The sequence below is a fragment of the Sorghum bicolor genome, chromosome 1, assembly GCF_000003195.3.
Source record: "Sorghum bicolor cultivar BTx623 chromosome 1, Sorghum_bicolor_NCBIv3, whole genome shotgun sequence".
In the NCBI taxonomy this organism is placed as follows: Eukaryota; Viridiplantae; Streptophyta; class Magnoliopsida; order Poales; family Poaceae; genus Sorghum; species Sorghum bicolor.
The window spans coordinates 58,487,022-58,499,624 of NC_012870.2; the positions used below are offsets into that span (position 1 = coordinate 58,487,022).

The window sequence follows — 12,603 nt, forward strand, 5'->3', positions numbered from 1 at the left end:
CATACCTGGAGCGGGCACTCAAGATACGCTACGCGCTCGAGGCCGCGTTGTTCGCTCGACCCTAGTTTCATGATCGGGGGATACATGGGCTCGAGGCATGGTCGTTCGCTCGAGCCGTCTTCCATCATCGAGGCATAGGTCGAGCGACGCACTGGCAGCGTCTACTGTAAAAGCAGCGTATGTTGTCGATGCTTGCTCCTAGGTCAGCCCAGCGTGACTTGGGCCTTGTTTAGTTCCAAATTTTTTTACAAAAGTCAATTTCGAACAAACTGTGTAATTAGTTTTTATTTTCGTCTATATTTAAAACTCCATGCATACATCTAAAGATTTGATGTGACAGGGAATCTGAAAAATTTTGCAAAAGTTTTTGGGAACTAAACAAGGCCTTGCGTGTTTGGCTTTTTTCTATTGATTGGCGTAGACGAAAAATGTTATCCATTAGGATTTATTTCCTTTGAGATATGAATGTGGGTAGCCCCTTATTGATATTCTCGACAAGACACAACCACCGTCACTGTAGACCAACGTCCAAAACCGCTTGAGTGGGTTTTTTTGACCGGTTTAAAAAGGTCAGAGGATAGAAAATCCGGTTTTATAGCTTATTAGGGGATAAAGTAGTCCGCCCTATATAGTTGAGGGGGTTACATAGAATTTTTTCACAAATTTACCCTTTGCCGAATTGTTTTGTTGTGTTTTTTTTGTGTTGGTGTTCGACATTGTGGGAGTGTTTGTTATGTTATTTCAGTTCAGTTTTTAAGGCGTTTTGCATTGGTGAAAAGTCAAACTTTGAAATGTTTAACTAGTTATATGGTTAGCAACTTTTAGCTATTGTAATAGAAATGTAATATAATTATATTTGTAAAAATTATAAATTTATAAACAATATAATAAAACAAATGAGTGATTAATGTATAATTTAGAAAACTGTGTTATACCAGAAGATGCTAGGTTGGAGAAAGTATTTTCTCACGCTTTATATGAAACTAGCAAATATGCATGTGCAACACACATATGTTTATTACTTCGATTAATAATATATTGTCAAAATTATATATGAATATGAAATTATGAACTAATTATCTCTTGCTTTTGAGATAATAATATTATCTTAAAATTTTTAAAAACAAAGAAGAAGTAAGCTTATGTGTCTGTTTTTCTAGCAAATGTGTTCGTGTGTTACAATGAGAATAAGTAAGCTCGTGTGTCAAATTAACAATATTTGCTCGTAGACGTGTCTAAGTTTATTTTATAATATCCATACATTGGTACAATTAAGTATCAAGTTTCGTGAATTCTTTTGAACGAAGACACATAAAAATCTGTAACTTAAGTCAACGTGGAGTTTGTTGTCTAACAATAATAATATAACAATGCATAATTAAGCTTGTGCCAAATTAAAATACTGTTTTGATAGTTTTTTTCCTTGCGTTGCTAAGTACAAAAGCATTTTCTTGTAGATATGTCATGAAAAAAGGAAACCAAACTGCATAGAACTGGAACCGGAAAAAAAAGTACTATTAGAAAAACATCCGAACATGAAAAGAAATGTAAAGAATACGGGACCATCTGACCGACGAGTACTCGGCTCTCGTTCCTGACGGACACTCATGGCTAGAAAATAAAAAGTCAGAACTTTGTCGGAGTGGTTTTTATTTATTTATTTATTTATTTATTCTTTTTTCTCTATTATTTGATTATACGCATGTGGAAAGGAATCATCAAATCCAAAACAGAATCAATCGTGGGTGCGTGGATTAGCAGAAGCCTCAAAAGTAAAGAATAAAGTTCAGGATTCTAGCCACGGACGGAAAGTCAAAGATTTTGGTCATTACTCGTGTTTGTGAACAACCTAGATGGACGAGAGACAAAAACTCAAGATAGAAGTCGTACATGACTCTGGCGGCCAGGTGGGACTTGTTTAGTTTTAGTTTTTTTTTTGCAAAATAAATATAGTAACATTTTTGTTTGTATTCGATAAATATTATGGACTAACTAGGCTCAAAAGATTCGCCAAGCAAATTATAGAAAAACTGTGAAATTAGTTATTTTTTTATCTATATTTAATGCTCCATGCATGTGCCGCGAGATTCGATGTGACGAAGAATCTTGAAAAAAATTGCAAATTTTTTAGAAGTAAACAATGCCTATAAACGTACCATGAGACATATTTGAATTTTAATCTTGGGTTTCGAGAAGCCTTATATTTTACATGTAAGACCACAAATGACAAAGGGCTCATATGACACGACGTGTAGATCAAACGGTCATTACAAGGGAAGAGTAAGATCACATACGACGGAGAGCTCATATAGCACAATGTATATATCGAACGATTATTATAGAGGGAGGGTGTCCTTCAAAAAATTCGCTCTTTTATAGTATAAGGATGATGATGAACTAGATCGACGGTCGTCTGTTTAGGGAAAAAACGTTATGACTTATTATTTGGTGATGAGATTGGAAACGTGATATTTGACCTTGGATCAGTATATAGCTACGGTTTCTAAGATAGGTAGACCACAGCGTCAAATATCGTACCTAAAATGACCAGTTTATCTCTCCCAACGTTGACACCTCTCTGTCCGACGAGTGTAAATAAAACGAAAAGAAATCCCAGCGTGCGCACGGCCGAACCGTCACGTTTTCAGCTCGCCGTGACGTACGAACACTCTACACTCTAGAAATGGCTCTCCTCTCCCTTTCCCCCACCAAACCCCACCATTTTCTCCAATACATGCATCCTTTTCACATGCCTCCAAAAACCCATACTACAAAACAACCGCTGGCCTCTATGTACAAAGAATGAAAATATGCTTCCATTAATTGACGCACGCACCTCGATGGATAGCTACATATATGAACTCTGCCAAGTATTTTTTTTTTCCCCCAATTGTTGAGCAGGTACAAAATCGCGCATTTTGATAAAACAAACTACAAAAAGTTGATGAAATTATCTTTAGAAATGTCAAAATGTTGGCACCTAATACTAATAACGAGAGATACACATCATATGGTTCTTCTATCGTTTCATGAGGGTGACTTGCCCTCACAAAATCACTTCTTTCTCCACCATGACATAACATCGCAACTCGATCTCTTCCAAGTACAAGCTCATCATCTCAGTCTTTCATGGTGGTGCTTCTTCTTCCTCCTCTTGTCGAGTATTTAGGCTGCTTCAACAATGCACTGATAGCCAGATAGCCGAAGCTTGTATTTATTAATTTATTATCTTAATTATATATTTATTTCCATCCATATTTATCTCGCTCGTGCCCATGGAGTCCTATGGCGGCGGCGGCACGCGGACGTCGGCGTCCTCGCGGCGCCCCTGCACGTCGGCGTCCCCGCGGCGCCCCAGCACGGCGGCGGCGGCCTCCCGCGCCGGCTCCGGTGCCTTCGCGTACGACGGCATGCGCGCCACGCCTCTGTCCACGTCCACGGCTAACTTCACGCGGTCCCTCCGCAAGGCGGTCTCCTTCGCCCACAACCACAAGAAGCCGCCCCCTAGCGCCGCCGACGCGCCGGCGCCGCCACCGCGGCGCGCGCTGAGCAGCAAGGAGAACAGCGCGGCGTCGACGACGGAGGCGGTGCTGATGTCGCCGCACCGGCGGTCGATGCCGGAGCCTGGAGCCGCCGCGAGCGGCCCCTGGGAGCCGACGACAAGGCGGCGGCGGAGCACCGGGACGGTGGATGAGGCGGCGGGCGCGGGTAAGGGGTCGTCGTCGTCGTCGGGCGCGCTGCTGCGGGAGACCATGTCGCCCCGCAGGAAGGAGGAGCCGGAGAAGGACGAGGCCGCGCACCGGGCGCGCATGCTGACGGCGCGGCTGCTGCAGTGGCGGTTCGCCAACGCCCGCATGGAGAAGGCCATGGCCCGCGCCACCTCCGCCGCCGAGGTGAGCCATGCCATGCCATGCCATGCGGCATCATCGGCACGCAACGCAACACGATCTATGGCTTGGTTTCTGAATTCTGACGGGGCATTGTCGCGCCGGCGCGCGCGTGCGTGCATGCATGGCAGAACAAGCTGTTCTACACGTGGCTGCGCGTGGCGGAGCTGCGCAACATCCAGGCGGCGAAGCGGATCGTGGCCCAGCGGCGGCGGCAGAAGCTGAAGCTGGCCCGGCTGCTCCGCCCGCAGCTGCCCCTGCTGGCGTCGTGGGAGCCCCTCGCGAAGCCGCACGCCGACGCCACGGCGGACCTCGGCCGCGTCCTCTCCGCGGCCTGCACCGGCGTACCGTTGGCCGCCGGCGCGCGTGCCGATGACATGGACGCGCTCCACGAAACCATGTTCTCCTGCGTGGGCACCGTCAACGAGATCGAAGCCATCACCGATACGTTCTACGCCACGGTACGTACGTACATTACACACACACACACACGCATCATGAAAACGTTACACGGCCGGTGCGGACGACGAACTCCGGCCGTCTCGGTCGGTCGCCGTCGCCCGCGTTAATTTGGCAACCTGCGTTACGAGTCGACAGGCCGGCGCGACGAGCGGCGCGCTGGAGGAGCTGGCGCGGACGATCCAGCAGGAGATGGAGTGCCTGGAGGAAGCGACGCGTCTGTCGAGCATCGTCACCGGCTTGCAGGTGGGTGGGTGGGTGCCCGGTCGCTCTCGGGAGATGGATGGATGGCTCGCCGTAGCCCAGGCGGTGCTAAACCTCTGGATTGATTGCCAGATACCCCACTCGGGGATCACACATTTTGCTGCTACTAGTAGCTAGAACGTGTTCTTGTCCACCAAGCAGCAAGTAGCTAGGGGGGGACGCTCGTGCTGAGCTTAGAGTTGCTTTCTGATCTTCTCTATTGTGCAGATGCAGGAGGTGAGCCTCCGGGCAAATTTGATGCAGGCAAAGCAGAGGATTGGCCTGGGGCGGGGACCGGCGGCCACACCGGCGCTCGCAACATCTGGCTGGTGTTTTTGATCGGACCAGACATGAACAGAAGAAGAGTACAACTACTCACCCACTATAAATTAAGAAAATTGATTAAGGTGCAAGACTTGTGTTCATCGTGAAGGCAGGCCACTTGATCATCCGACGTGTGCTAGCTTGGCGTATAGTATATGTATATGCGTGTCTGAAATAAGTTAAAGTGGTAGTAGATGATGATGGCGATAGATTTTTTTTTTTTTAAAAAAATGTGGTGCACCCTGCACTTGCAGTGCACCTGTCCGATCCGATCGCCAGCCGGTTCTGCTGTCCTACTGGAGTCTATCTATTACTAGTGAAAGTGAAGTATTTATTCATTTGCTCTTGGCGCGGGGGGGGGGGGGGGGGTGTTAAGATTATGTTCATTTCGTGTTTGTGCTTGGGCATATTTATGGATGCTGTTGAGTTATTTGTTGGCACCTGTGCACAGATAACAGATTATGTAATTCATGTTATTCAAGGGCTTGCAGAACTACATACATCGGTTGTAATCATTGAGCTGAGTACTTATTCTGGGTCAAACAATGACTTGATTTGCTAACATGTGTTTTCGGATATACTCCCTATGTTCTTTTTTTACATGTCATATCAACTTTGTTTTAAGTAAAACCTTTCTAACTTTGACTATTAAATTTAAAAAGTTCTACATGCTAACAATATAAGATTTATGCTTTTAGATTTACTAGGAAAAATACTTTCACAATACATAATTTGATTGCTGTGAAACAACATGATTTTTTAAAAAAATAATAGTAAAAAATAAAAATATTTGACTTAGGACAAAGCTAATGTGACACGTAAAAAGAACACGAGAGTACTTATAGAGGTTAGACAGTCTTTTTTGAAGGTGTTCATAAAGTGCATGCACTCATACGTGCGTGTCTGTAGATATCTATGTCTATACTATATACTACAATTCAAATAAAAACAATTATTTTATTTTTTGTAGTTAGGGTGCAGGGTTATGTTCACAAGTTATTTGTGCCTTTCACCCAAATGTATTACGCACTAGCCAAGCCGAATTGATATGGCTAAGGTTTTAACCAACTTTGTCCGCCAAAATAAAATTAGGGTGATCTAGCATGGGGGAGGGGCTCAAGACCCCGTCCCCTATAAATTAGTATCCATGGAAGCTTAGAAAGGGTGCGTCACAGATGGAAGATAATGGAAGAAATCCTACGAACCTATTTCTCTAGATCTACTCGAATGGGAGAGTTACCAAAGCCAAAATTTGGCACTAAACTAATAAATGAAGGCCAATTTTCGTTAAAGTAGGCCAAATTTGGATTAATATCCTTTTTGACACACATGGATAACCAACCAAAATACACCTCGCTAGATGATAGAATATCAATTTTTACTAATATAGAATGTATTGTAATAGTAATAACTCCTTTCAATTATCAATTGTAAGCCCCAAAACGATTTAAGGACATGTTTCTGCAGGAGGATACATAACGTTGACGATAGGAGGATAAAAAAACTTTCTAGTAACTAAATAAAAATATACTAGACAATATGTGTCCAAAGCTGAAATTCGTTACAAAGTTATTGCTAAGTTCAATCCCAATGCATAGTTTTTAGAGTAGTTTTCAACAACGGTAAATTACATTATAGACCTAACTCTTCCAATGCATAGTATATAAATCATAAAGAAATTAATAATCTCATATATGCTTAAGAAAGAAAGCTTGATGAATTGTACAAAGTGTATATATAGCACCACATGGCTACAAATCAATGTCTAACTACTTGGTTGTTTGTCCTCTATGAAATCTGTAGGATCTCTGGACGTACAGGAAGTGGCCTAGAGGGGGGTGAATAGGCCTGTTCAAACTTTTTCAGCAAAGTTTATCAGTCACACAGGCAAGGGCGGCAGTGAGGCCCTCCCAGGGCGGCACTGCCGGCCTCAACAGAAAAACAGACAGAAGCTTAACTGAATTGATTCAAACTTTACCCAGGGAAATTTAGATCGACTAAATTTCCAAGCTTTCTGCAAGATGTTAGAGCACAAGTATGTGGCTAGAAAGTGCTGGAGCCTCCCCACCAAGTAGATCGGCCTCAAATCCTAACACAAACTCATACACAAGTGAAAGCACACAAGACACACGATTTTTACCGTGGTTCAGCTGTTGCCACAACAAGGCTTGGCCTACTCCATGTTGTTGAGGCGCCCACACTAGGACCGGCTTAGCCACACAGGCTTACCTTCTCCTCGTTCTCAAAGCAAGGATTTTACCCCTTGCAAAGAGTAAAGAATGTATTAGCTGCAAGGGTAACCTTACAAACCTTCCCTTGGCTGCCACACAAGTTGGCAAGCTCTAGGGCGACGCCTAGCCGGCTAGGAGCAAGCTCCAAGAGTAACAAACTCAAGGCTGCCGGCCAAACGTGAACCAAAAGCTCTTTTTGACAGTGGGAATCAATGGATCTGCTCTCCAATCGAAGTTTGCTGCCTTTTCCCTCAAGTTTTGATGGTTGGAATCAAGGATTGGCTTGGGGGCTTGAGGAGCAACAATGGAGGGAGAGAGAAGTGAGCTCTGGTCAGTTTGCAACGGTTGGGAGCGAGGAAGAAGAGCAGGTTTCCGTTTGAGACGGTCTGGAAGGGTATTTATACCCAGCTCTCCAACTGTCACAGGGTAGGGCGGCAGTGCCGCCCTTGCCTGAACCAGCCTGAAAACACCAAAGTGTAGAGAGAAGGATATGCTGGCTAGGCTTGGGTCTGAGGATGTTGATGAGCTTTTGAGCCTTTGGTTCACAATTTGATCCACAACCTTGGAGTCCCTCTTTATAGTACGGCTTTTCCTATACTCAAATTCAAACCGAAAATGAATTAAACCTCCTTTGGAGCTAAGAAAACCATCCTTTAGAAATGGGGGATCCTCCATGGTATTCAACAACCTCTTTGCTATATTCCCTGCTTGTCATCTCAGCAAAACTCATTAGTTCCCTAATTCGGTGGTCATCAACGCCAAAACCCACAATAGGCTTGATTGCACTTACAATCTCCCCCTTTTTGGTGATTGATGACAACCAAATTAGAGCTTACAAATAATAATAATCATAACTGAGATTTAAATGGTCATGGGCATAGGAGCTCCCCCTAAATGTATGATTGGAGTTTTGAATACTCAAACTTGACATGAAACTCAAGCTTCATACATTTAGCAAGTGATGGAGGACCTCCCCCTATGTCCATGACCTCTGTGGGGTGCAACAAACTGTGTCACAAAATAACCGTGTATGCATATGACAGTTTATACAAGCAGGACAGCATGCTGCTGTAGTAGAGGGCCTCACTGCCGCCCTGGTAGGGCGCCACTGCCGCCCTTGCTACACCAGCAAGCTGGCAGAAATTTCAAAAAGCATTACACCACACAAACAGGTTAACCAACAGAATTTAAACTAATATTTAAGCCTGACAAGCAGTTCACAAGTACATGTTCACATCCGAAGCAAATAGAGACAAAGAAGTAGCATTATTACAACTTAAAAATAGTTTTTGAAGAAGCACTCATGCTCACAAACTAACAACTAACACTCTCATCGGATCTGAACATGAAGATCTGCAGCTGCAGTAACGAAGTCCAGTCGAAAAGAATTGACCCCTCTAATTTCTCTAATTTTCTCCCCCTTTGGCATCAAGTACCAAAAAGAGAAAAGAAGAGAGAAAGAAGAGAGAGCAACTCACTCATCATCGTCTTCATCGTCACTGGAAACCACAGCACGACCAGCCCTATGAGTAGTAGCTGTGAAGCGAGAGGCACGCGTGGAACGACGAGGAGCAGCCGCTGAAGTACTAGCCCGCCGCTGTCTAGCATCATCCCTGAACTGCCGATAGACACTGCCTAGTGTCTCCTGAAGATCTGGATCATCATCATATCCCTGGTGCTCATCATAGCTGCCATGTTCTTCATCAGTCTCCGTGTCAGACAGGTGAGGAAGATCTGGAAATTGAGGAGGTGGAGCAACAGGTGGAAGAGGAGCTAGACCCTGAACCTCTCTAGCTGCATTTATAGCATGCCTGCTCTCCATCCTGTCATCATACTGATTTTGTGCCATGTAAGAGCAAGTGCCAAAAATAGCCTTCACCCATTCTGCCAACTTCTGAAAGCGTTTCTTCTTCCTTCCATCTCTCCTCTGTGGCACACTGTGGCCTCCCTCACTATGGTATGAGCTCTCTACTGCAGGAGGTGGGGCTGTTTTACCACCTTTAGTTTTCTTGATGTTATACACAGTGTGGCTACAATCCTTAGGATATCTGACTCCAGTCACTGTCTCAATCATAAACATCAGATAAGGAGCATAAGGAAGTGACCTCCTCCCATCATCCATAGCATATGCCAGCTCTATCCATATGAACCTTGGGATATTAAATTTATCCCCTTCTGGAAATCTGGACAGCACATTAGTAATATGGCCATTGAGATCAGTGGCATTGTCTTTTGGGTTGAGTGTCATTTTGATAAGATTGTTCATCACATAATAGAAACTCTTCAACCCAGTCCTCCTGTTGTTCACTTGGGTTGGATCCTCCCACATAAAACTCACCTCTTGTGGCTCAAACCTTCTCTCATTGTGAATTTGAGAGTAGGTTCTATGGTCATTTCCAAAACCCAATATCCTGCAGAAGGTAATGAAATCAATCCTATAATGTGTACCATCTGTCATCCAATGAACCTCATCATTGTCTCTGTTCCAGAAGTAGGTAGCATGAAACTGGGCAAGTATATCTCTATTCCAGTCATATTTAAAGGACATAGAGTGGACAGCTCAAACTTATCACATACTTTAATTGCAGCATCAAAATCAGGCTCCTCTTTTGCTTGCATAGCATCAAAGTCAATGAAATGCATCTCACAAATCTTTCCCTTTCTAGCTGGTAGAATAGCAGTGGCATAGAAATTTGAATGAAAAACATTCCAGAAACGATAATCAACCCCACTTATCTTGCTGTGAGCATAGGGATCCATCTCTCTAGCTTCCTCCACAGCTTTCCAGCTTGCTGCATAATTGACTAAGGGATGATCCACTGTGTCATTAGGTGCCTTGAGTTCAAACTCATCAGTGTTGTCCCTCATGTAGCTGTCATCAAACTCTATAATGTGCAGGGGAGTGCTAGGACAACCTATGGGAGAGATGGTGAAACCAGCCTGCTGCAACATTTCTTCTTGCTGAATATATTGCTGCCTTGCTGCTCTATCATCTCCAAAGAATACTCCAGAGCTGCTGCCTCTGCCCCTGCCTCTGCGAACTTGTTGCTTGGTGGTTATTTTCCTCTTTCCTCGGTCCATCTATGCCAAAAATGAGCCAAATTAGAAACTGTACATCTGGCATATAGTAGAGCATATGTAGAGTCAATTGATCAAGTGAGATGTGTAGAATATGGACTGTGAGAACTCCCCCTAACCAAACTGGTCAGGTGAGGGCGGCACTGCCGCCCTGCAGAGTTTCTGCAGTCCCTACTCCACACTTCATCACTTATTCAACTTATACATATGTGCCCTACTGTCCATTATACAATCTCTAAGACAGTTCATAAGCAGACTAAGTCTAGATGAGCATGAGCTTAAAGAGGATGGACAAACAAACTAGGATAGATTCAATCTATGAACTTTAATCGATTCACTTTCCCTTCAACGTATTGAAACTGCAGAGAAGCAGTTGCCAAGGCCGGCACTGCCGACCTTAAGCTCCGGCACTGCCGGAGGGCATCTTTCAATATGTCGAGAGAAATCAAATCCATTCAAATCCATCCACTAAACCTCTTCCTAATTCATCATCCATCCCCTAGAAATTGAAACTTTTGCCCAAAAAGAGACATTGCATAGATCGGGATAGATTAGGGTTTCACCTTGCTTTGCTTCCTTGGATTGAGAGGATGAGAGAAGAATGCCCCTCCTTGGAGAGGGAGCAGCACACCCAATGCACCACTAGAGAAGACCAAGGAGGCCTTCCCCTTTCTCCTTCTTCCTCATGGCAGAGAGGTGGCCGAAGGGGAGAAGTTCCCTGGAGCCTTGCGTGAGGGAGAGAGAGAGAGAGAGAGGCGGCGCAATGAGGAGGAGAGGGGAGAGAGATCACGGGCACGACTAGAGAAGGAAAGAAAAAGTGGGCCCGTGAGATCCAGTCCAAGGTAATTTTGCCTGAACCGCTTTGGGCGGCACTGCCGCCCTCCTTGACAGCAGAGGGAATAGAAGAAAATAACTTTTCTCTATTGCTTTAGATATGAACACATACAACCCAAACACCATGACTAGACACAAGGAAACAATCAAACTATAGTCATGATATTTGAGACAATTTTTTTTAAGAGATTTTGAAAGACATAATTAAATCTTTTCAAGTATTTTCTCCTATGCATACTAGTCAATCAAACAAGGTGTGTGCTGGAGTTCAAACCACGTTACGAGAATCCAAGATATTCAGTTCACTACGCAAAGCACAAAACCTTGTCTCGTCTAGAGGCTTAGTGAAGATATCGGCTAGTCGCTTTTCGGTGCTCACATGGCGAATTTCGATATCTCCTTTGGCTTCGTGGTCTCTCAAGAAGTGATGTCGGACGTCTATGTGCTTGGTTCTTGAGTGACTTACAGGGTTGTTTGCAAGTTTTATGGCACTTTCATTGTCACACAAAAGTGAGATTTTGGTGAAATGACATCCGAAATCACGAAGGGTTTGCCTCATCCAAAGTAATTGAGCACAGCATGCACCGGCTGCAATATACTCGGCCTCAGCTGTGGAAAGGGCTACACAATTTTGATTTTTAGAACTCCAAGACACTAAGGACCGTCCAAGGAATTGACATGTCCCTGAAGTGCTTTTTCTATCTACTTTGCAACCGGCATAATCAGAATGTGAATAGCCAAGTAGATTGAACTTGGAGCCCTTAGGATACCACAAGCCAAGGTTAGGAGTGTGTACTAAATATCTCAAGATTCTCTTAACAGCCACTAAGTGACATTCTTTCGGATTAGCTTGAAATCTAGCACACATGCACACACTAAGCATAATATCGGGCCTAGATGCACACAGATAAAGTAAAGAGCCGATCATGGAGCGGTATACCTTAATGTCCACAGCCTTCCCTTTATCATCAAGATCAAGATGTCCATTAGTTGGCATGGGAGTATTGATAGGCTTCGCTTTCTCCATGTCAAACTTCTTCAGCATATCATGGGTGTACTTGGTTTGACTTATGAAAGTCCCTTCCTTCAATTGCTTGATTTGAAACCCGAGGAAGTACTTCAGCTCACCCATCATGGACATCTCAAATCTCTTTGTCATGATCCTACTAAATTCCTTGCAAAACACTTGATTAGTACTACCAAATATTATGTCATTGACATATATTTGGCACACAAATATATCATTACCAATTTTACGAGTGAAGAGAGTAGAATCAGCTTTGCCTATTTCAAAGCCTTTCTTGAGCAAGAAATCCTTAAGGCATTCATACCATGCTCTTGGTGCTTGCTTAAGCCCATAGAGCGCCTTTTGGAGTTTATAGACATGGTTTGGAAACTTGGGATCTTCAAAACCTGGTGGCTGCTCAACATACACCAACTCTTGTATAGGGCCATTGAGGAATGCACTCTTGACATCCATTTGGAACAACTTGAAGTCGTGATGGGCAGCAAAGGCTAAAAGCATTCGAATTGCTTCAAGTCTTGCC

General features: G+C 44.1%; 1 protein-coding gene across 1 annotated transcript; it reads left to right on the plus strand.

The window, feature by feature from the left end:
* LOC8058743 (QWRF motif-containing protein 7) lies at positions 2,817–5,475 on the plus strand. The gene is made up of 4 exons (XM_002464909.2): positions 2,817–3,893; positions 4,019–4,348; positions 4,485–4,592; positions 4,818–5,475. Exons 1-4 carry the CDS (start codon positions 3,276–3,278, stop codon positions 4,926–4,928), a joined length of 1,167 nt encoding a protein of 388 aa, XP_002464954.1. The 5' UTR covers positions 2,817–3,275; the 3' UTR covers positions 4,929–5,475.